Source organism: Ciconia boyciana, chromosome 4, assembly GCF_034638445.1.
Source record: "Ciconia boyciana chromosome 4, ASM3463844v1, whole genome shotgun sequence".
NCBI lineage: Eukaryota > Metazoa > Chordata > Aves > Ciconiiformes > Ciconiidae > Ciconia > Ciconia boyciana.
The window spans coordinates 33,752,376-33,778,299 of NC_132937.1; the positions used below are offsets into that span (position 1 = coordinate 33,752,376).

General features: G+C 41.2%; 1 protein-coding gene across 23 annotated transcripts in view; it reads left to right on the forward strand.

Annotated features, from left to right (window-relative positions):
• Positions 1-25,924, forward strand: part of LOC140651491 (adenomatous polyposis coli protein-like) — a 176,898-nt gene that overhangs the window by 99,582 nt on the left and 51,392 nt on the right. For 22 of the 23 annotated variants that reach the window (XM_072860976.1, XM_072860987.1, XM_072860973.1 and 19 more), the window contains 2 exons: positions 4,696-4,804; positions 8,573-8,686. In XM_072860976.1, the coding sequence (XP_072717077.1) occupies positions 4,696-4,804; positions 8,573-8,686 (223 nt within the window). The remainder of the gene's footprint in view (positions 1-4,695; positions 4,805-8,572; positions 8,687-25,924) is intronic. The other variant, XM_072860994.1, reaches the window with a different exon arrangement.

A 25,924-nucleotide genomic window follows, 5' to 3' on the forward strand; every position in this document is an offset into this window, starting at 1 on the left:
AGACATGGTCAGATAACATCTAGCTTCATTATTAGTGAAATGATTAATAATCAAAACTGTCCTATTCATTACTCTCTTTGAGGGGACATGTAAGAACACTTAGGGCATCAGCATGGACCCTGAATAGCCAAAAGAATCAGAATTTGAGGGTGGGGGACACAGGACAGTGCATCTGGAATCACTAATTTCTGAAAGGAAAAGTGACCACTTATTTTCCTATGCTCTGTGTTTAAATTTGTTTGGCATGTTTAGTAAGTTTCTGTGTTTCTAAACATAGTTAACAAATATTTATTTTCTAGTAGATTGTGTTGTTTGTATTAAAACAGGCTTTCAAAGAACTCATGGAATTTGAAAATCTCAATATTAAAACAATTTGGAAAGAAAACTAACATTTTTCAGAGACCTGAAACAGGAACATTTCTACCCAGGAATCCAATACATTGGCACAATACATGCTGCTTGTGGGCAAGAGTGTTTGGACGAGGACCAAGTCATTTATTAACTGTGTGTGAATTTGGCAAATTCACTAGATGTTTAGCTTGGCCAAAATGATCTTCTGAAGGGAAAAAAAAAATTGATTCAGTTACCAGAATAAATGATGAAATTGTCTGCATATTTCTCTCTTGCTCATCTCCCCTCTAGTTCCAAAGTGTTTTGGTGGGGGGCGGGAGAGAGGGTGTATGTCTTTAGGTTACCAGTTTAGAATAGAATTCATATTAAATGTACCCTGCTTTCTCTCTGGCTAGTTCCAGATGTATTTGCTTTTACTGGATTACTGAAGCACGTACCTAAAAAATTTTAATAGTATTTTCTGTAGAAACAGGTAACATATCCTAAAAATTTGCTGTCTCAATATATATTTTTTTTTAATGCAGACAATTCTGTTTCATTTTCCTATTTTATGTATTGCTTGGTTGAAAGAGAATTGTACCTGTTTTGCCTCTGGTGTTGAGCAAAAGCTACTGTTTGAAATATCGGTAGCTTTGAGAGTAATTTTCAGGAATTGTTACCTTTTCAAGGTTTTGTCATTTTATGGCCTACCAATGGAAGTGATATTATTAATTATAATTGTAATTACGTAATGTAAGTAGAGTAGCATATATTTTGTTACCCTTGTTACTGGGAATAACATTGACATATTTATCCAAAAAAGATTTCCAAAAGAAGAAACCACTTTTCTGTGATCCTGCATTCATTCAGCTTTAGTTATTGTTGGGAGCTTCAAAAAAACCTCACAAAACCACAAAATCCAAACCGCCCCCCCCCACACACATTAGACAAGTCTTCAAGTCTTTAGAAATACTCATCCTGTAGAAAAGCAGTTCAAATTGAAAACCTTTTTTTCCTCATAAAAGCATTATAATGTTAAAAAACCCCTTACTTCATTTGCCTTTATGCATTCTCACTGAAATTGACAGTGTATGGCAGAGAACAGAATATTCTGATATTGTGAAAGTACTGATATAAACAATCTTGGGGTAAAAAAAGATGGAATAATTTCCATCAAAATTTTTCTTTGATCAGTAACAGCTCTTCCACCTTAAACTCTCTCCTAACCTCAAAATCATGATCAGCAATGATCAGCAACAGATGAGAATAATCTGATTCATACCATTAGAAAAAGCATTTACAAATAAAAATACTTTTTATAAGGATTGAAATAATTATACTTTTGCAAATTTAATTTCATAAACTAGACAGACCCAGCACATGGACATGCATGGAGGGGGGAAAAAAGGGAAGCTGTTGTTAGGAAAATCTCATTCCGTAACTATTGTATCAATTAGTCTTTACAGTATGAAATTGTATGAACTCGCTTAAGATATAAATAGTTTACATTGTATACTGCATAGTCATGGTTAAGTCAGCATGACTAAAGGACCCCAGCTCATTAGGGGCTGTCATCCTCCTCCTTCCACCCTGAAGGATAAAGGATACCCCTGGACTACCGAGATAACACCAGCATTCTAGCCCCTCTAACACCTCTGTGAAGCCCTCCCGTTATCTGGCATCATAGATAAGTAACTGTAGCAAGACCGACTCCAGGGACATCTAGATCAAGAAAGAAGCAGGTGGATGATGACACCATAGAATTATAGTTGCTTTGCACAACAGTAGTATGTGTGTGTTAAGTAGTGATTGGTCAAATCATGTTGTATCTGAACACTTGAAAGGTATAAGAACCCTGTGTAAAACTGCATTTGGTGTGCCCCAATTTGAATGGGACACCTCAGGCACATGAATAAAAGAATTACTCTTGTAATTCTATACTTTGCCTCCTAGCCTCTCTCCTTAGTCAGCACAGGCCAGTTGTGAAATTTTCGTGACACGGTGCAGAATGCCTGCATGTACAGAAATCAGGCAGCCAGGGTATGTCTTAGAGGTTTGGGAAATTGGGAGGCAAAAAGAGGGACTCTCTCACAGACTTTCCCTGAGCAGAATCTTTTAGCATTTTGTTCAGTCTGACTAATGTGTCCCAACAACAGGGTTACAGCCCTTGACTTAGGGAATTCCTGCCCAGACCCATCCTTGTGACTGAGGAATTCCAGTTATCCTGTAATTCTGCTATAGTTACCTGCAACAGTAGGGTAATTGTTGTTTCTTTTCACTGATTTTTGATTGTAAACCCCTCTGGTATAATAGCTGTCCAAGTAAATTACTTAATGTGTGGTCTTAACATTCTTTATTTAAAAAACAAACAAAACAAAACAACTCCACAGTTCTGTTTCAACATAGCTGTTGAATCAAATCTCGAAAGTTCTGTTACTCTGTTTGTGTTTAAAAACATTCAGCACTTAGGTTTGTGTAGTTTTTCTTAGATGTGTGTAGTTTTTCAGTCTTTTGCAGCTAAAGTGAGTTCTCGAGCTACAGCTTGACAACTAAATTGTTAGTATAACACTATGGTTTTCCTTAACCTCTTTCATAGGTAATGTAGCTGTCATTAAGAATGTGATTCAAAAGAATAGGCAATGCTAGTTACTTCTTTATACATCTGAATTTTTACAAGAATTCTTTTTTTTTTCCTTTCCAAGATGTGTCAAATCCTGTCAGTATTATTCTCAGTTCTGTCCATGTGTCCTTGAAAAAAAATTAGGGCTATTAGTTTAGCAGTAACTAATATAAACTAGATCCTGGAAATTTTAATTTTCCATTTGAACAATGTTCAGGTTACTTGCTTTGGGTATGGAATATTAACCTTAAGTCATTAAAATGAATTTGAAATATTTTAAAAGCAGGAACTAAGATACTTTAAAATATGCATTTTTAAATTCTTTATCCTACATGAAGTTCTTTCATGTGAAAGCTTGATTATCTTCTTTCCAAATCATGATTGAGATGCATTAAGAAAGTAGTCAAGGGGAATTTTAATTTTTGTTGTATGTTGTTTTTGTTCCTTAACAAAATATTTATAGTAATTATCCATGACTTGTTTGTGCATTTTACAAAGGTTCATATGGCTCTTGCTCAGAAAGACTACAACCTGAGTTTAGAGAGAGAAGGATGTAGAAGTTAAGGGATGGGAAATAATACTGGGCAAACTTATATGCAGCTTTCTGCCCTCTAGGTTAGTGTTTGAGTTCAGTCTTAAGCATTATCAGTCCAGCTTTGTTTACGAATGCTATGCTTATTTAATTTTTTAAGTACCTCTATCTTTATATTGACTGTAAAATAATATGATTTTAGCATTTCCTTTTATGTTAATGAGCAATATTAAAATGTCAGAAGGAAGAAGAGTGCTTGCAGAAAGCACTTACAAGAAACTAATAAACTTCTATTTAAAGAAAAAAAAAGTGGCTTGTCTGTATACCCCTACTAGCAGGATTTGGGCTGTAAGAATTTAAAATGTATTTTTTAAAAGTGTAATAACAATAAACAATATGTAACTGTTGATAAATTTTGTAGCTATATAAATGTAGTTTATAAAGGATTGATAAAATAGTATGTAAAACTTAATATTTTTTCATAGTTTGCATATAAATGTCTTCAATTCCTTATATTGATATTCTGATATCTTTATAATTCTAAATGGGTATCATAAGCATATTGCAGACCTGAGTAGTTATAATATGCTTATGATACACATTTAGAATGTGTTAAGCAGCTGTAAATGTATCCCATATATAACATATGATGGAAAAATGCTCTTTGAAAGTGTTTTTAATAATCATGGTTTTGTGTGCTTGTTTTGTCATGGATGACAGAGTGAGGGAGGCACTACAAAGGCAGAAAAGATAACTGAATTTAGTAATGGGATTCTGAGGTGTATACACTTCTGCAATATCCAAGCCTTTTCTTAAATAGCAGTTGTAGTTTGCTGCATTGTATAAAGCATATTGTCATAAAGAAGCAGGATGCAAGTTAGCATGTGACTAATAACTGCTTAGATTTCACAAAATGCCTCTCAGCTATAGATTTCAAACTGGTTTTATAAAGAACTATAGGTATTCTTTCTTTTACAGATGTGGATCTGATATACAAGAAGTTAAAGTGACTTGCTTAGCACAGCATAGTTGGATAGTTTGATTAGCTAGGGCCAGGGAACAGAACCCACCTTCTCAACTTCTTGTTAATGCCGTCTTCATCAAACCTCATTTCTTATTTCACCTTTTATATAAGTATCAATGCTTATTGCTGTACTTGTATTTGATAATGAAGACTTACTAGTGAGACATTTCTGGCTTTTGTTTTTGATAGATCTCTATTGCTCACGGAGCTTGAGAAGGAAGAGAAAGAAAAGGACTGGTATTATGCTCAGCTTCAGGACCTTACTAAAAGGATTGATAGTATACCCCTTACTGAAAATGTAAGTAACTACAGCATGCTCATTTATGTATCTGGTGCTATGATCTCTGTTTAGATGCTGTGTATATTTTATGAATTTAGGGACATTCTCTACTATTGTTTTCATTTAAAGCATTTTTTTGTTAATTCAGACTAAATAATGTATTTTTTCCTTTGCAGTTCCCTGGTTTTCAGATGTTATTTTACCTGTTAAAATTCGTACCCATCGGTATGAATGTCAGTGCTAGAGAGGAGCACTGAAAAGTTGTTATGACAAATGAGTTATATGTCAGTAGGTTTCTTCTTTAACTGTATCCCCCAAAGGCCTTTTTTTCTATCAGTTCTGTTATTTTATGGATTCTTTTAATTTTTAGAGCAATATTAGCCTAAGAGACCATTTACACAGGAGCTATTAATTCAGAACAGTGAGTAAAGTGGTGCTATAGCCTATGCAGATATTAATGCCCCTGCAAACTTTTACCTTGGCATCTCCAAACTATAGTCAAGTAACTGTTTTCTGGGATAATGAAGATCTCTGATATCCCAGATAATACAGGTTTTCCTGCTGTCAGACCTCAGCAGCTTGGATATATTTGCAGTGCATTCTTTAGTACATACAGTTATGGGAAGACTTGGTTGCCCATCTTTACAGAGCTGTATCTGTTCAGGAATCAGTTTAGCTGTATTTATGCAGTACTGTCAGAACTAGTCAGCTTCCTGGAAGTAGAAATAGAATATGGAAACACTTTAGTGACTGGGGTGAAACAGCTGGACTTCAGCAAATCTAATATTGAGTCACAGCCAAGTTAATCAGAAAACCAGGAACAAGGGGAGAAAGAAGGAAAAAGGACCTTGAGGAAATGTAATCCATTTCCCAAAGGCATTGTCAGCTGTATCTGTGTCACTCTAAATGTGTCATAGGTTTTAAGATGAAGTTTCCTCAACTTCATAGGTAATCAATTAACTTAGCTCTTCGTATTATTAGAATGTTTTACTTAACATCTAACTAAATCTCTTTTGTGGCAATTTATGTCCATCACTACTTATTCCATCCACAGTGGAAGGATAGATTCCATTCTTTTTTAGCGGTGTTTTACACATTTGTAGACTGTTATATCTCTTGTTGGCTTTCTGAATTGACCTTGGTGAAGTCTTCTGGGAGACCTGCAGTTGGTGACTTGTTTATCTGCAAACTGAATAATTGTCAAAAAACAGTGAAGAGTTGACTTCTCGCAATAATGAAAAAATACATCAGCCATAATTGAATTTTCTAAGAATAAATAAAACTTTTAAACTTTATCATAGTTTCCTCAAAGTTTCACATTTCTGCCTCTCAGTTCAGCTCATGTTTTTGTCTCATGCTTTGAAATGCACAACCTTCTCATTTCTGTGCATCTGCCAGAATACAGTTGGGCACTAGGGTTGTGCTTCAAGCTTTACCTTTCTTTTCATATGTCTGTAGCTGAAGGCTTCCTTCTGACCTTCTTTTAAGACCCTTTTCCAGAACAAAAAGGGTAATGAATTCTGCCTTCATAGGATGTCTGCATATTATTGGTGGAACAGAGTGACTAATGTATACTGGCTTTGATTTTTCCTTTTTCCATACCAGGAGAACCCCTAGAACAAAGAAGCAAAGGTAATTTCTGTCTTCTGTCAGTGACCATCAATAATGTGGTGCTATGGTAATGCCAAAAGGTCTGCCATGTCCCTGTAATACATAGCACTGTTTTAAGACTGATGGTGAAATATAGTAATGTATTCGGTTTACATGGCAAGGTTTTCGGGAGGGGGGCGCTGCAGGGGTGGCTTCTGCGAGAAGACACCAGAAGCTGCCCCCATGTCAGACAGAGCCGGTTCCAGCCAGCTCCAAGATGGACCTGCCGCTGGCCAAAGCTGAACCAGTCAGCAAAGCTGGTGGTGCCTCTGTGATAACATATTTAAGAAAGGGTAAAAAATGCTGCACAACAGCAGCTGGGAGAGAGAGGAGTGAGAATATGTGAGAGAAACAACTCTGCAGACACCAAGGTCAGTGAAGAAGGAAGGGGAGGAGGTGTTCCAGGTGCTGGAGCAGAGGTTCCCCTGCAGCCCGTGGAGAAGACCATGGTGATGCAGGTTTTCACCCTGCAGGAGCAGGTATTCTGGCAGGAACTGTGGTCCATGGAAAGGACCATGCAGTTCGTGAAGGACTATATCCTGTGGGTGGGACCTCACGCTGCAGCAGGGGAAGAGTGTGAGGAGGAAGGAGCAGCAGAGACAAAGCGTTATGAACTGACCGCAACCCCCATTCTCCATCCCCCTGCGCTGCTTGGGGGGAGGAGGTAGAGAAAATCGGGAGTGAAGTTGAATCTGGGAAGAAGGGAGGGGTGGGGGGAAGGTGTTTTTAGATTTGGTTTTATTTTCTCGCTATCCTACTCTGTTATTAATTGGCAATAAATTAAATTGATCTTCCCCAACTTGAGTGTGTTTTGCCTGTGACGGTAATTGGTAAGTAATCTCCCTGTCCTTATTTCGACCTATGAGCTTTTAATCATATTTTCTTCTTCTGTCCAGTTGAGAAGGAGTGATAGAGCGGCTTGGTGGGCACCTGGTGACTAGTCAGGGTCAACCCACCACGAGTAGTTAGGTGCTTTGTAAAACTTCTTCCTGAAAGATTTAAAATTTTATCAGTCGTCTTATACTTGTGTATAATTGTTCCTAATATTGAAGAATTACTATGCCTTCTAGTTTTGCTTTTCATACATTCATGCAGTCATTGTTTTTGGTTTGTGGTCTATTTAGTTACTAGTATCTTTTTGCTGGAGAGCAGACTAGAGAAAAGTCTTCATAAAATTAAGTACAGCTGCCATATTTGCTCATCACCTCCCTTTTTTGAAAGAGCTCATGTTGTCCTCTTCCAGAAAGACAGTTCTTGCTGATATTTAAATGATGGATCTTCTAATCTTCCATGGTATTCATTTCATTTTACTTGCCACTCCCGTATATCTATGCATTTTAAACCACTGACCTGACAAGAAATTAAATAAATTCATATTCATCTAGCAAGAACAGTTAGAGTGAAAGGTAATCAAGTGTATCAAAAGATGGTATCAACTAATTCACTTTTTGAGCAAACATGTTTACTGGACCTGTTGCTATTTTCCACATGCTTGAATAACTAACCTGTGTACATATGGTGGAATCTGCCTTGCTGGAAATATTCAAAACTTGTCTTGACTTGGGCCTGGATAACCTACTCTAAGGCCCTGCTTTCAACAGAAGGTGGGACCAGGTGATCTCCAGAAGTCCCTGTCAGCCTAGGCTTTTCTATATTTCTACAATCTTTTAAAATAAAGCTTGAGGGAGTTGAACTTAAATCAACTTTCTTGCTAATTTTTAGTATTTTCCCTTAGTTGCAAAGACCTGGTTTTTAAAATAAACATTAAAATTATTTAGCTTTGCTGATGCCTTGAAAAATATATTGGTTGGAGTACCTTTCCTTAAGCGATGTTGTAGGTTATGAATTCAACAGCTATGTTAAAAAAAACCAGGTTAGTTAAAAAATGTTAATGAATTATATTGTCTCAATGTTTCTATATTGCTTTTAGTTATTTGACAAGACTTGCAGGTAGCCTGTTGGTTTACCAATATTATGTGTTCTTGGTTTTAACAATGTAGTAATATTTTAAGGGTCTATTTTCATGTTTTGTTTATGAAGTTTGGTGTGGAAATGTAATTGTTTTGGTTTTGTTCAGAGAAATACATAGTTTATATCAACCTTCTTTAAAATGCCTTCTTTGTACTTCAATTTCAGTTCTCCTTGCAAACAGATATGACCAGGAGGCAGTTAGAGTATGAGGCAAGGCAAATCAGAGCTGCAATGGAAGAACAACTAGGTACTTGTCAGGACATGGAGAAGCGAGCACAGGTATAGTTTTTCTTTCATTAGTAGAAGGAATGGGAAAAGGTTTTCCTGTGTTTTCATGAAGTTATTGGTGGTTTATATCTTTAAACTGTGTGTAAGCCCAGTGAATACCTTAGAACATTTATCTAGCCTTTTAAATACAAAAATAAGAATCGAAACATAGAAAATACCTACTCAGCAAAAAGGACCTTTGTCTGTTTAAAAGAAAGCTTGTGAGTAGGTAGGAGTAGTAGACAATGTCTTGAAAGAAATTTTTGATCGTTTGGTTGTAATTTATTTCAATTTTAGCTTTGAACAAATGTGTAATTGCAACTGCTTTATTTTGTTTGTCGTGGTGGTGTTGAAGTTTGTGCTTTTAAGTTTAGAGTAAATTCCAGTTACTGTTGTTAAGTTTCCTTGACCAGAAAGCATGTATCAAGGAATAATCTTTGAAAATGAGATATATCAGCAAAATGTAATTTGCATCCTTACCTGTAAATTCTTTATGTATAAAGTATATGTATAATTCTGTATGCAGATCATGTTACACACATTTGGAAGTATAATTCAGAATGTAATTGTGTGTAAATGAAATTATCAATTGCATGCTGGCTTTAAAAAAATATTCCCCCACAGTAGTAGAGTGACAATTTGAATTATGTATTGCCATCTATTTCCATAGGTGTTAAATAGCCAGTTTTGTTATTAATAGCCAACTTTTAATAAAAATAGCCTCTTTAGGTTTCATTTTCTTCACCAAATTTACCTCAACAAAAATTTCTACATATGAAATATTTCTAATGAATTCTGTTTGTAATTAAAATTTAAAACAGCTTTTTCTAAAACAAGTAATTTAGTAGAACTTTTCAGACAATTCTTATGGTTATAGTTTTTAGCAAAATATGCATCCTTGTCCTGGTTTCATCTGAGATAGAGTTAATTTTCTTTATAGTGGCTGGTATGGGGCTATGTTTTGGATTTGTGCTGAAAACAGTGTTGATAATACAGAGATGTTTTAGTTGTTGCTGCACTAGTCAAGGACTTTTCAGCTTCCCGTGCTCTGCCAGGTGCAGAAGAAGCTGGGAGGGGACACAGCCAGGATAGTTGATCCAAACTGACCAAAGGGCTATTCCATACCACATGACGTCATGCTCAGTATATAAAGCTGGGGAAGAAGAAGGAAGGGGGGACATTCGGAGTGATGGCGTTTGTCTTCCCAAGTAACCGTTACACGTGATGGAGCCCTGCTTTCCTGGAGATGGCTGAACACCTGCCTGCCCATGGGAAGGAGTGAATGAATTCCTTGCTTTGCTTTGCTTGTGTGCGCGGCTTTTGCTTTCCCTATTAAACTGTTTTTATCTCACCCCTCGAGTTTTCTTACTTTTACTCTTCTGATTCTCTCCCCCATCCCACCAGGGGGGAGTGAGCGAGCGGCTGTGTGGTGCTTAGTTGCCGACTGGGGCTAAACCATGACAATCCTCTAATTGTAGAGCTCACTCTGTGAGGTATGTACATTAAGGCCATGTAAGGATCTATATTGACGTACTCAGACAGACCAAAGTTCACTCTTCCTTGTTTTAAGCTGCTTGGATAACTGGCTCTGATCTGGAAGCCACATGGCTGTTATAGAGGTTTATCAGCTATAGTGCTGCCCTGCACTAATACAGCTGTGCTACTTGTGTGCAACCAGCTCCAAATGAAGGCAGAACAGACTCAGAATTGTCTGCGTATGTCTGGTTAGCCCTGTTGTAAAAGAAAGTAATACTGAATTGACACTAGAACTTCTGAGCAAGATATCTTCTTACTAACAAGTTGGCCAAACTTTAAGTGCACTCAGAGAATAAATCAAGTATTTCTAAGATTTGACTGTAGTTATATCACTATGAAAGTAATTAAGTTGTCCCTAAATGTGTACTTCCCTACACATTCTGTTTTAATTTCGGGGGGGGGCACGATCAAGAGGATGTTGGAATTTTTTAATGGTTTTCTGAATTAATGTTTGCACATGGGTTTATCACAACTATTTTATTCCCTATACATATGTATAACACCTATATACTTTTGGAAATTAGTGTCTATTAGGATTATATAAAGATTATAAAATAGGAAATAACTAATCTGCATTGGTTTTATTATACTAAGGACAGGTGCCAAAACTGTGTAGAAGTTAATTGTTGTATAAATACATAAAAGCGAATTCCAGATTGTTCCACTGTAATGTTCAAATGTGAAAACTGAACTTTTCATATTTGGCAGGTATAGTGAACTTGCTAGTTTTCCAAGTTTCATTTTGCTCTATATTTTTGTTCCTCCATGATTGTGATACAGAATACAATGCCAAATGTAAGTTGGAGGAAAAGTTGAGCTGTAGAAAGACTGGCATTTCAAACAACTCTGTATTAATAGTCCCCAAATACTCATTCTGTGAGAGAGCTGATAACCTGCCGCTGGCCAAGAAATTCATGTACTAGCTGCCCTTTCTTCTGGACCTTAAATTAATAGTAAAATAATAGCCTTCTCCCTCTCTCATCTGTCATCATTGGGACTTGCTTCCTTTAACCTCCTTCTTCTGAAACACTGTGTACATTAGTTAGCTCACAGCAACTTATTATTTATGCATTATCCTTTATGAAGTCTGTATACAACCACATGCCCAACAGTTATTAAAAAAGATTAATTAGTAGTATTAGCAATTTATTTTAGCTTATCCATTTAAACTTCACATGGTAGTTCTTGTTTGAAAAAAAGAAAAAGATGTAGTTAATCACATTTTATTTTGACTATTCAAATATTGTAGTCCAATACTTATAAGCAGAAGTAAAATTTCATTTCTGTAAATGTGGTGAGTTGACTTCAGCCAGCAGCCAAATGCCTACCCAGCCTCTCATTCACCCCCCTCTCCCACAGGATGGGAACAAAAGAGAAGGAAGTTTAAAAGATCAAAATAATGACAGTTTAATAGGGAAAGCAAAAGCTGCATGTGCAAGCAAAGCAAAAATAAGAATTCATTCACTACTTCCCATCAGTAGGCAGATGTCCAGCCACTTCCTGAAAAGCAGGGTCTTAGCATACGTAATGGTTGCTTGGGAAGACAAATGCCATAAGCATGAATGTCTCCCCCTTTCTCCTCCTTTCCCTGAACTTTTATTGCTGAGCACAGCATCTCATGGTATGGAATATTCCTTTGGTAAGTTAGAGTCAGCTGTCCTGGCTGCGTTCCTTCCCAGTCTCTTGTCTACCCTCAGCCTACTCGCTGTTGGGGGAGGGAAGAGAGAGAAAGCCTTGATGCTGCGCAAGCACTGTTCAGGAACAGCTAAAACACTGGTGTGTTATCAACACTGTTTTGGTCACAAATCTAAAACACAGCACCATATGGGCTGCTAGGAAAAAAAGTAACTCCATCCCAGCCAGACTTGGTACAGTTCAGGTTGGATCACTGCTGCACTTGCCCAGTTCCTGATGAGGATCATTCTCCATTGGTTTGAGTGGCTCCTGCTGCAGCATCATACAGCAATGGCATATCATGCAACTCACATCATGGCTTATTTCCCCCAAGGTTAAATCTCCTTGAAGGTACACACCAGATTTCCCCATCTTGATTTATTACCCATCAAGTACACCCAGGTCCTTGTTTGAAAGCAACCCTATGAATGGGTTTGCCTTTTCCCGAGGGAGGAATAACCCACGCCGTCTTTCCAAACCAGTTCCCTACGCATACTACAGAGACCTTATCTCTTTCCACAGTATGCAGGGGTTTTGTTTGGGTGGCCCAGGTTTTTGTTTGGGTGGCCCTGGGAGCACGGAGGGCTCAGGAGCGTATCTGAAATGCTTGTACACCAACGCACGCAGTATGAGAAACAAACAGGATGAACTGGAAGCATTGGTCAGTTCTCACAGCTATGATATCATTGGTATTAGTGAGATTTGGTGGAATGAGTCCCACGATTCAACTGCTGGGATGGAGGGCTACAGGCTGTTCAGGAGGGATAGGCAGGGCAGGCAAGGTGGAGGTGTTACACTATATGTAAAGGAGAGGTTTGACTGCACAGCCCTTACAGTTAGGGAGGATGTGGTCGAGAGCATCTGGATGAGGATTAGGGGGATGGAAAACAAAGCAGATGTCGTAATGGGTGTCTACTATCAATCGCCCAGACAGGATGATAGCACTGATGACTTATTCTATAGGCAATTAGGAGAAATTTCTGGATCGGTAGCCCTTGTCCTCATGGGAGATTTCAACTTCCCAGACATCAACTGGGAATACCATACTGCTGTTGTGACGAGGAAGTCTGGGAAATTCCTGAAGTTTGTTGAAGATAATTTCTTGTCACAAGTACTGAGTGAGCCAACTAGGAAAGATGCCCTCCTATGTAATTTGTAATTTGACACAGTGTAATTTTTTACTTCTAGAAAGTCAGATTAGAAGACCTGATTATTATACTTCAGTACAGACTATATTTTTGCTTTTTTTTTTCCTTAAGTAGACAGTTCTCCTATTCAAGGTAGCTGAAGTCTTTTTGACAAGATAAGATTCAAATTTTAGTAAAAGCTGTGTTCACAAAAGCCTTCCTTGGAGCAAATCCTGGGATCAGCTCTCTTAAAAGAGACAAAATAGCTTCTTATTTCCTATTCTGTTCCCAAACTTGATAGACCTACTATGTAAAAGAAGCTGCAGTGGTGTTCCTCAGTAGGGTATCAGTTAGTACCGGAAATCAAAAGGCTCTTCTAGTGCCGACAGAGGGGTCTTTTCCACTGGTATAACTATGCACTCTGTGCAGCAGAGGCCACAAGACAAAGAAAGAAAGCTTCCATTCACTGGCACAGCGCTGCCTGCTCCATGGCTTTGCCAGCAGAACCAGTCAGTAAGGGAAAATTTCCTTGCAGTCTAGGTAATGCAGTTAGGGCAGCAAAACTTTGTAGCATGCAGCTGCTCAGAAACTCAGTCTCTGAAGTTGGGCTGTTGTCAGTGTGGGGACAGTGCTTGGGGGGACCATGCTGTTGCATGGATCTCCATCCTGCTATCTGGCAGATGTATGTAGTGTTGTTACAGATGTGGTGAATGAGATAAGGTACAGATTTTGGTCTGTGAGGGGTGCACAGTATGTTTCACAGCCACTTTACATTTAGGCAGTGAACATAACAGTAATGGATTCCTAAAGTCCTCATGAGAGTTTTTGTTCAAGTTATATTTAAAGTTTTGTAGAAGTTCTGCTGTTCAAAGTCTTCCCTCTATCATCTTGTTGGAAATGTACTAGGGAAACCAAGAAAGAGCTTACATGAATATATTGGTAACTGGCTGATTTGTATAGTATCATTAATTTCAGACAGCTGTAATCACTGTACAATTTTCTCTATTCAATTATTCCACATATTTCAGTGTTTGTAGGTATCAGACATTCAAGAGAAGCACACTTTTTCATACATGGATGCATGATTGCATTATCTTCATATTTTCTATTAGAAAGTAAGAGAATTATCTATCAGTAATACACTCACTACTTTGAAGGTCATGACTTGTGTAGCTTTGAAACATGGAGCAGTATTAGGATATTCAGCATACTTCTTAAAGTTTGGTACCACTAATGATTACTAAGCTTTGAGAAATCTGAATTGCTCTTATACTTTTGCTATGGGAATGATGCATATGCATAGTAATATTCAATAGGAAAATGTTAATGGCTAGTTTAATGTTATCAGTGTGTTGTACCTCACAGTGATGCAATCTGGGATACTAATGTCTTGGCAATCATAGCTATTAGCAAATTGCCGTGTTCAGATTTTATGAACATAATAACTTGTGCCAGAGAACAGAACAGAATGGAAAGAGAATTAATTTTCTTTTATCACTGTATATTCATGAAGTGATTTTTATTCCGTTTAGTTAGAGTTGCTTTAAAACTTGACTAGTATAAACGTCAGACATGCTTTGAACTAACATGGTTTTACTTTTGTTTTGACTCACATGCTAAATATGTTGTACTGGACCCATAACTGCAGGGACATTGTTTGGCAAAAGATGACAGACAAAGATTGGAAGAGCAAATAGATGTGTGAAATGTCAGAGACTGAGATAATGAAAAGTGTGTTTAATTTTGTTCACACATTTAATCAAAACAAGATGGGGATTAAAAATAGTGTGATGGAAGTGGATAGTATAATATCTGCAAATAATAGATTTCAAGATTTGACAAGGCAGTGTGAGTCAACAGAAAATAGAATTTAATTTTCATTGAATGTTGCTTCTTTGATCAAAATATTTCATAGCTCATTTTCCATAAAATGGTGTCTTCAGCACAGAATTTTGCTGAGTCTAAATAAACATTGGTAAGTTTTGTTGGTAGTATGTATCTTCAGGTTACATCTGTCTACAGTAGCAGCAAGGAGCTTTACATTTTATTTAACAGTTTAAGATGTCGTGCATTCCAAGAAGGAATCAACAGGGAGGAATTTTGTCTCAAAATAATAATCTTTAGTTTCCATTTAATTATGGTTCTATCTTATAAATGTAATACAAATCATATTTAGTTTATGTTTAATTTTAGTGAAATGGGTATAAAAATTCACATCTTTTTATTATAGATCTTATATATTGTGTAAAAGTTGAAAAATTATGTGTATAACCTTTCTGTGTGCAGTGTTTCTCACAAATCTTCCTAGAACTTTAGTCGTTAACTCAAATATTTTATGGCTAACCCCTTGTGTGATATGTTCTTACATAGCTGCCTTTCTTTCTTAGCTTTCTGTACATTATTGGTTCTCTCTCAGAATTCATATCTACAACATTCATCCACTGATTCACTTTGGCTTCTTCAACTTTTATGCTGTATACCTAAAATCTACCCAGGGTGCAATCATTCTTTTATTTTGCACCCCAGTCTTAAAACCTAGCCATCCAGCCTCATTACCTACATTTCGTAACTGCTACCTGGCAAGCTGTCAGCATAAAGCAATCCTTGGTTACTTCATGTTTGATTTTCTTCTTCCCAAGGGCTATTTGTTAACACCTGCACAGGTACTTTATTTCATCCACGTCCTCTCTGGAGTGCAGAGAATTCACTTCCACGCCTCCTCTTTGATCGTCTTTCCTCCTTTTCATTTGTACTTCATTGATGGATACTATTTATAGCCTTTCTTGAAAAGAAAAATAACATCTAAATTATCTAACAAAATAAAGCACAAATTTCAGTGTTATAACCACAGAACTATCATTTACTTTTTGGCTTAATTTTGTTCACATTCTTTAGTTTCCTGTGTCTAATCCAAACCTGAAAGTTGTTGAAGCAGGGAGAAATGCTTTATTTTATTTGCCTATTGTACTGGTTTGGGCTGGGATAGAGTTAATTTTCTTCATAGTAGCTTGCATGGTGCCATAGCATTTTAGATTTGTTCTGAAAAGAGTGTTGATAAAACACCCATGTTCTAGTTATTGCTGAACAGTGCTTACACAGTGTCAAGGCTATTTCTGCTTCTCTCACTGCCCTGCCAGTGAGTAGGCTGGGAGTGGGCAAGAAGTTGGGAGGGGACACAGCTGGGACAGCTGACTCAAATTGACCAAAGGGATATTCCATGCCCTATGACGTCATGCTCAGCAATAAAAGCTGTGGGGAAGAAGGAGGAAGGTGGTGTCACAGTCTGTTTGGATCTCTCAAACTTACAGGACAACATACTCTTTAAATTAAACTTTATTTTATGAGCTCATTAAGAAATACAACAAACAAACATGACAAACAGGGGCTCAGTCCCCTTTTGCCCAGACTAGTCGATCACGTGAATTCACTTATTCACCACTCAAGTCATAAGGTTTCATACCTTATAACCCGTAACTCTTAATCCGTGCACCTATAAGCAAAAATCAGATACCTAGCGGATGGTGAGAGTGCTCATCCTTCCTCCTCCATCACAGTGCGGGCATCCCCTGTATCACACCAGGAACCATGAAAGCCTCAGCAGTCCAGCTGCTGTTGGATCCACTTCAAAAGCTTTTTGGGTAAGCTGATGTTTTATACCTTCCAGCTTGGAAGATTGGTCTATATCATTTCCATAAATTAGCAGATTCTGAGGAAAATGCCAGACAATCAATATGCAAAGATGATGGCTGCAGGAGACAGCAATTTGCAGGTGATAATGGCTGCATAATGGTCCTTTAGCTCTTTCTGGCCACCTGTCCTGCCTACTTGGTGCTCTTGCTTTGACCTAATGGTGCTGCTCCAAGCGTACATCAGGCCTTAGCATGAGCTATGTTAGCCAAAATCTGAGCAGGTGTTGACCGAACAGTCACAGGTGGAATGTTCAGAGTAATGGCGTTTATCTTCCCAAGTAACCATTACACGTGATGGAGCCCTGCTTTCCTGGAAATGGCTAAACACCTGCCAGCCAATGGGAAGTAGTGAATGAATTACTTATTTTGCTTTGCTTGTGCATGCAGCTTTTGCTTTACCTATTAAACTGTCCTTATCAAAGCCCATGAGTTTTCTCACTCTTACCCTACCGATTCTCTCCCTATCTCACTGGAGGGGGAATGAGCGAGCAGCTGTGTGGGGCTCAGCTGCCTACTGGGGTTAAACCACAACATCTATAAAACATCTCAAGCATCTATAGCATTTTCTAAAGATTTGGACTTTGCTGGTATCAGGAAAGTATCCTGGATTACTTCCTACAAACTTTTCAATTATATATTTCTCCACTCCTTCATATCCAAATTATTACTTTAGGTATTTTGAGAAAACCTTTTGAGATACAGATTTCTAAACAGAAGTTTAAAAATGTATTTTTTAATACATGTGGTCGAGAGCATCTGGATGAGGATTAGGGGATGGAAAACAAAGCAGATGTCGTAATGGGTGTCTACTATCAATCGCCCAGCCAGGATGATAGCACTGATGACTTATTCTATAGGCAATTAGGAGAAATCTCTGGATCGGTAGCCCTTGTCCTCATGGGAGATTTCAACTTCCCAGACATCAACTGGGAATACCATACTGCTGTTGTGACAAGGAAGTCTGGGAAATTCCTGAAGTTTGTTGAAGATAATTTCTTGTCACAAGTACTGAGTGAGCCAACTAGGAAAGATGCCCTCCTAGACTTATTGTTTGTGAATAGAGACGGACTCGTGGGAGATGTGATGGTAGGTGGCTGTCTTGGCCACAGTGATCACGAAATGGTTGAGTTTAAAATTTTCAGTGTAATGACAAAAAAGGTCAGCAGAGTTGCTACCCTGGATTTCAAGAGAGCAAACTTTAAGCTACTCAGGGAGCTAGTTAGCAGTGTCCCCTGGGAATCTGCTTTTGAGGGCTTAACAGTACATGAGTGCTGGTCATTTTTTAAGAACCACTTTTTAAAAGCACAGGAGCAGGCAATCCCATTGTGTCGAAAGTCAAGCAAGTGGGGCAGAAGACCAGCTTGGCTGAACAGGGAACTCCTCGTGGAGCTCAAGAGGAAAAAGAAATTGTATGATCTCTGGAAGCAAGGTCAGGCTTCGCAGGAAGATTACAGAGCCGTGGTTCGCATATGCAGGGAGAAGACACGAAAGGCCAAAGCTCAACTAGAGTGGAAACTGGCCAGCGTTGTGTCAGACAACAAGAAAGGCTTTTTAAAGTATGTTAATAGCAAGAGGAGGTCTAAAGAAAACATTGGACCGATGCTTGTTGAAGATGGTCACCTGACAAATACGGATTAAGAAAAAGCAGAGGCATTCAATGCTTTTTTGCCTCAGTCTTTAATATTAATGATAGACCTTGGGCTGCCCGGTCCCCTGAGTCAGAGGACCACGAGTGTGGGAACAGTGACTTTCCATTTGTGGACACTGAATTTGTAAGGGACCAGCTGTATCAGCTGAACATTCACAAGTCCATGGGGCCTGATGGGATTCATCCCAGAGTACTGAAGGAGCTAGCGGATGTTATAGCAGGACCCCTCTCAATCATCTACCAAAGGTCTTGGGAGTCTGGGGAGGTCCCTGCTGACTGGAAGCTAGCCAACGTTATTCTAATCTACAAGAAGGGCGTGGGGGAAGACCTAGAAAACTACAGACCTGTTAGTCTAACCTCAGGACCTGGAAAAATTATGGAGAAGATCATACTGGGTGCTATCGAAAGGCATTTAAAGGACAATGCAATCATCAGGCACAGTCAACGTGGGTTCACAAAGGGAAAGTCCTGTTTAACTACCTTAATATCCTTCTACAATAAGGTCACCTGCCTAGTGGATGAAGGGAAGGCGGTGGATGTAGTTTTTCTGGATTTTAGGAAGGCTTTTGATACTGTCCCTCACAGCGTCCATCTGGACAAGTTGTCCAACTGTGGGATGAGCGGGTTCACGGTGCGCTGGGTGAAGAACTGGCTGAACAGCAGGGCTCAAAGGGTTGTAGTGAATGGGGCTACATCTGGGTGGTGACCGGTCACCGGCGGTGTTCCTCAGGGCTCAATTCTAGGGCCAGTTCTGTTCAATATTATTATCAATGATCTGGAGGCAGGAGTTGAATGCACCCTTAGCAAGCTTGCTGATGATACCAAACTGGGAGGTGCTGTTGACTCTCTCGAGGGACAAGAGGCCTTGCAGAGGGATCTAGATAGATTGGAGCATTGGGCAATCATCAGTGGCATGAAATTTAAGAGGCCCAAGTGCCAGAGTCTGCACCTGGGATGGAGAAACGCCGGGCACAAGTATAGATTGGGAGAGGAGCGGCTGGAGAGCAGCCCTGCAGAAAAGGATCTGGGGATGGTGGTTGACAGTAGGCTCAATATGAGTCAGCAGTGTGCCCTGGTAGCCAAGAGGGCAAACCGCATCCTGGGGTGCATTTAAACACAGTATAACCAGCCGGTCAAAAGAGGTGATTATCCCGCTCTATTTAGCGTTGGCGCAGCCCCACCTCGAGTACTGTGTGCAGTTCTGGGCCCCACAATTTAAGAAGGATGTTAAGGTCCTCGAATGTGTCCAGAGGAGGGCAACAAAGCTGGTGAAAGGGCTGGAAGGCATGTCCTATGAGGAGCAGCTAAGGACTCTGGGTTTGTCTAGTTTGGAGAAAAGGAGGCTGAGGGGCGACCTCATTGCTCTCTACAGCTTCCTGAGGAGGGGAAGTGGAGGGGGAGGTGCTGATCTCTTCTCCCTGGTATCCAGTGACAGGACGTGTGGGAATGGCTCAAAGCTGTGCCAGGGGAGGTTTAGACTGGACATTAGGAAGCATTTCCTTACCGAGAGGGTGGTCAAACACTGGAACAGGCTTCCTAGAGAGGTGGTCAATGCCCCATGCCTGTCAGTGTTTAAGAGGCATTTGGACAATGCCCTTAATAACATGCTTTAACTTTTAGTCAGCCCTGAAGTGGTCCGGCAGTTGGACTAGATGATCATTGTAGGTCCCTTCCAACTGAAAATTATTCTATTTTATTCTGTTCTGTTCTATTCTATTCTAAATTTGCGTCCCAGTGCATGAATATCCCAGCACCCATTGCTGTCGGTATAGTCTTCAACAGTCCATTGTATCATTCAGTCTTTCCAGAGGCTTGTGGGTGAATAGGGGATGCGATACACCCAGTCAGTGCCGTGTTTCTTGGCCCAGGTGTCTATGAAATTGTTTTGGAAATGAGTCACATTGTCCGACTCGATTCTTTTTGGGCTGCTATGTTGTCATAGAACTTGTTTTTCAAGCCCCAGGATGGTGTTTCTGGCAGTGGTATGGGTCACAGGGTATGTTTCCAGCCACCCAGTAGTCACTTCCACCATGGTAAGCACGTCACCTCCCTTGGTGATATAATCAATCTGCCAGGCCTCCCCATACATCCCTCCAAATGTGCATTCTCCAGAATCCTACGAGGCCTAGGAAAGCTTAAGTTTCTTTTTTGTTAGCTGGTGGGGATATAGCTGTTATCTTATTGATCACATCCACTGGGATGTGATGATGCCCATCTTGCCATTTTATTCCCAAGAAGTAGATCTCTTGTGCAGGTCCTTTGACCTTGCTTTTTTATATGGCCAAACCAGCTTTTCGAAGGATCTGGATTATTCTTTTTCCTTTCTCAAACACTACTTCTGCTTTGTTGCCCCCTGCAATGATGTCATCAATATACTGCAGGTGTTCAGGAGCATCACTCTGTTCTAGTGCAGCTTGGATTAGTCCATGACAAATGGTAGGGCTGTGTTTTCACCCCTGGGGCAGTCAATTCCAGGTGTATTAGACACCACATGAAAGCAAACTGTGGCCTGCACTCTACTGCCAAAGGAACTGAGAAAAATGCATTGGCAATATCAACTGTGGCATACCACTTGTCTGCCTTTGACTCTGGTTCGTATTGGAGCTCTAGCATGTCCGGCACGGCAGCACTCAGCGGTGGCGTGACTTCATCCAGGCCACAATACTCCACCCTCCGTCAGACTTTTGCACTGGCCATATGGGACTATTAAAGGGTTAGCAAGTATCATGGTTTAACCCCAGCCAGCAACTAAGCACCACACAGCCGCTCACTCACTCCCCCCACAATAGGATGGGGGAGAGAATCAGAAGAGTAAAAGTGAGAAAACTCATGGGTTGAGATAAAGACAGTTTAATAGGGAAAGCAAAAGCTGTGCATGCAAGCAAAGCAAAACAAGGAATTCATTCACTACTTCCCATTGGCATGCAGATGTTCAGCCATCTCCAGGAAAGCAGGGCTCCATCATGCACAACGGTTACTTGGGAAGACAAACACCATCACTCCAAACGTCCCCCCCTTCCTTCTTCTTCCCCCAGCTTTATATACTGAGCATGATGTCATATGGTATGGAATATCCCTTTGGTCAGTTGGGGTCAGCTGTCCCAGCTGTGTCCCCTCCCAACTTCTTGTACACCCGGCAGAGCATGGGAAGCTGAAAAGTCCTTGATTTAGTATAAGCGCTACTTAGCAACAACTAAAACACCCCTGTATTATCAACACTGTTTTCAGCACAAATCCAAAACATAGCCCCATACCAGCCACTATAAAGAAAATTAACTCTATCATCTCAGCTGAAACCAGGACAGCAAGTCTTGCTGATCACTCCTTGGTTCTCCAGTTGATGAATAAACTTATGGATGGGAGCCAGGGGGTCTTGGTTGGTGCGATATTGCTGCCGGTGCACCATCATGGTAGCAGTCGGCACATGCTTTTCTTCGATCCTCAGCAACCCCACAATGGAGGGATCTTCCAAGATGCCAGGCAAGGTAGAAAGCTGTTTAATCTTCTCTGTATCCACGGTGGCTACACCAAAGTTCCACTGGTACCCCCTTTGGGTCCTTGAAATACCCTCTCCTGAGGTAGCCTATGCCAAGGATACACGGGGCCCCTGGGCTGGTCACAATAGGGTGCTTTTGCCACTTGTCCCCTGTTAAACTCACCTCAGCCTCCAACAGAGATGTGGTGGGTTGGCCTTCGCTGGCCACTAGGTGCCCACCAAGCCACTCTGTCACTCCCCCTCCGCAACTGGACAGGGAGAGAAAATACGACGAAAGGCTCGTGGGTCAAGATGAGGACAGGGAGATCAGTCAGCAATTACTGTCACAGAGAAAACAGGCTCGTCTTGGGGAAATTAATTTAATTTATTGCCAATCAAAATCAGAGTAGGATAATGAAAAATAAGAACAAATCTAAAAACACATTCCTCCTTCTTCCCACGCTCAACTTCACACCTGACTTCTCTACCTCTTCCCCCTGAGACGCACAGGGGGATGGGAAATGAGGGTTGCAGTCAGTTCATCACATGTTGTCTCCGCCACTCCTTCCTCCTCATGCTCTTCCCCTGCTCCAGTGTGGAGTCCCACCCATGGGAGACAGTCCTTCACGAACTGCTCCAACATGGGTCCTTTCCACGGGGTGTAGTCATTCAGAAATGGACTGCTCTAGCGTTGGTCCCCCGCGAGGTCACAGTTCCTGCCAGAAAACCTGCTCCAGCATGGGCTCCTCTCCATGGGGGCTGCAGTTCCTGCCAGGAGCCTGCTCCAACACAGGCTCTCCACAGGGTCATAGCTTCCCTCAGGGTGCATCGACCTGCTCTGGCGGGGGGTCCTCCACGGGCTGCAGGGTGGATATCTGCTCCACCGTGGACCTCCATGGGCTGCAGGGGGACAACCTGTGTCACCATGGTCTTCTACATGGGCTGCAGGGGAATCTCTGCTCCGGCGCCTGGAGCACCTCCTCCCCCTCCTTCTTCACTGACCTTGGTGTCTGCAGAGTTGTTTCTCACATATTCTCACTCCTCTCTCTCCCAGCTGCTGTTGCGCAGCATTTTTTACCCTTTCTTAAATGTTACCACAAAGGCGCCACCAGCTTTGCTGACTGGTTCAGCTTTGGCCAGTGGCAGGTCCATCTTGGAGCTGGCTGGAATTGGCTCCATCCAACATGGGGGAAGCTTCTGGCATCTTCTCACAGAAGCCACCCCTGTAGCCCCCCCTGCTACCAAAACCTTGCCACACAAACCAAATACAGGACAACTGTTGGGATCACCCTGTCACTCCAGAAATCCAGATGGATTTCTATGACCTTATACCCTGGTGGCATTAGGGTATACTGTGCAGCAGTGTCCACCAAAGACTTGTACTCATTTGGGTCTGATGTGCCAGGCCATTGAATCCATATAGTGGAGTAAACTCAGTTCTCCCTTTCCTCTTCCTGGCCAGAGTCAGGGCCTCTCTATTCCTGGTCAGAGAATTCCTTACCTCACTCCTGTAATTGCAAACCAGAAGTCCATTCATCAGGAGCAGAAGTAGGATCAGCCCTTCTACTCTGGGGAATTGCTCAACATCAAACAGAGCAGTCATCTTCCTGGATGGACTCTTTTTGGATGCTGGTTTTTTCTTGCAGTTCACGTGTGCGAGCTTCTAGGTTCAAGGTAGGTGCACCGTCCCAATTCCTCATGTCCTCCCTGTGGTCACACAGATAGAACCCACAGGGTGGCCCACAGTTCCCTTTCCCTTGAGCAGAAAAAGGCTGATTCTATACAGCATTCTTGAAAGTTGAGACACCACCCTGAGGGACAAGGAGGAAGATATTCACTTTGAATTGTTGGACCTGTTGGGACAGTTTTTCCATAGCTGAGACGCAGGCCCATAGTGTCGGGGAGGATGAGAGTTTCTCTTTGAATTGCGAGAGCTAGCAGGCCAGTTTATCCACAGTTGATGCCTCAATGTCTGTCCAGTCCATTATCACCAGGGTGCTGGTGTGCAATGTCAGTGTGTTCCGGTACAGACTTCCACCACGTGGACTATGTGCACTAAATTTCATCCAGATCTTTGGAGGCCTGGTTGTTGTCCAGGTTGCTGTAGATAATCTCTACCACCACTAATTCCCTCAGATACTGTGCACCTCCCTTAGTGGTGGTCTACTTGCCTTGGTAGTTTACAACATCTTCCTTTGAGGGGTTACCTTACCTTCACGCTTGACAGGAGCCACCTTCAGAAGCTCTTATGCTTCCTTGCCCCTCTTATGATCCCTTTTCTGATTCCCCAGTCCCTAGCTATGGATCCCATCTGCTGGACTTCCCTACTCTCTAATTCCTGACTATGGGCCCCAGTATCCCAGCATCAAAACAACCAGCTGATAATTCACTCGCCTGGCTGGTGGCTGTAATCTTTTTGCATATCTCGCAGCTCACTCAGAGATAGGGACCGGGTGGTTTCCACCTCTTTTATGATTTATGTCTCTTCCCAATCCTGTTCTTGTGACTGCTCTGCTGCAGAACAGGCTGCCTCTTCTGATTCTTCCTCATGCTCCCTCTCAGGAAGAGCATCTTCCTCCCTTACTAACTGGGTCAACCTCTGCTGCCATTGTTTCTTCTGGACTACAGAAGTGACTGTTAGATTTGAGGGTTGAGTCTGTGGCTTAGCCACAGCATCTGTTTGTATGTCCTCAGATCCAGAGACCCTCTCGCCCCCTTAAGGGTGCTGGACAGAGGCTTGGTAGGTGTAGGCCAGACCCCAACACAGTGTGAGAAGTTATGTCTTTGGTATAGACAAGGCATCCTTTCTTCAAGTGGTCTGCCACTTCAACAAGGTTCTGCTCCTGTTTGGGTGTGAAGTCCCAGACCATTGGAGGTGAAAACCGTTCTAGGCACTTATCCAAATTCTCCCCCACACTTTGCCGCCCGTGACTCGACTGCCTCAGGGCACATCCCTGTGTGGCGTTGGTTAACCTCAGGAAAAGCCAAAATCAGATTAATGGTGCACACCAATACAAGCGTTTTGGGATATTCAAGAAAATGAAGGGCCATTGCAACAATTGAGGAAACATCTACCCTGGAAGAAAAGAGGGGGGAGGTGCCATTCTCCATTTGTCCCACAAAGTGGCTCCCAGAGGAGAAAAGGAAAAAGGTGTAATTGTTAATTGTCTCCACAAAATGTACTGGGATAGCAGCAGTCCCAAATACCAGGTTAGGCTGAAGGCCAGTGCTTTTATCATAGCTCTCCCAGGAAAAGCAATAAAAAACAAGTGATGAACCACACAGCAAACAGTAAAAGGTGAAAGCAGCCATTAACAGGCACTGGAGTTTGACATACAGCAAGAGAGGGAGCACACCATGGAGCAGGTGAGGGAACAAATAAATCAGTACTGAGAGCAAACAAGTCAACATTGTGACCAGCAACAGCAAGTAACAGCCGGCCATGTAACACCTAAACAGCTATAACAGCTATGAATTCAGTCTAACACACTCCAATCAAATCTGTTGTTATCTTGAACCCCTCAAGCCCCACGTTGGGCGCCGAAAAGGACTGTTGTGGGTTGACCCTGGCCAGCAACTAAGCACCCACACAGCTGGTCGCTCGCTCACTCCCCACCACAGCAGGATGGGGGAGAAAATCAGAAGAGCAGAAGCGAGAAAAACTCGTAGGTTGAAATAAAGGCAGTTGAGTAAGTGAAGAGGGGGAAAAAATGGGGGAGGAAGCAAGTGATGCAAAGTCAATCGCCAGTCTCTGAGCAATGGCGACTTTGGAAAGACCTCCCCCCCCCCCCCCAATTTTATTGCTGAGCATGACATTGTATGGATGTCTCGTCCCACTCGGTGGGTTGTGAGATGGGCAAATCTTTTTGATTCCCCGACAGTTTGTGTACCGACAAAAGCCGATCTCTGCTCAGCAGAGCCGCGTGGTCGGTAGAGTCACAACAATGACTCAGAGGAACAGTCTGGCCAGTAACTTCATTAACTGGCGAATTCCACAAACAGACAAACTTAACAAACTGGCGAGCCCAACGAACGAACAGAGGCGATTTGGCAATGGAGCTATTTTCCAGGCAACCTGTCACAATTTATCCCACACTTGCA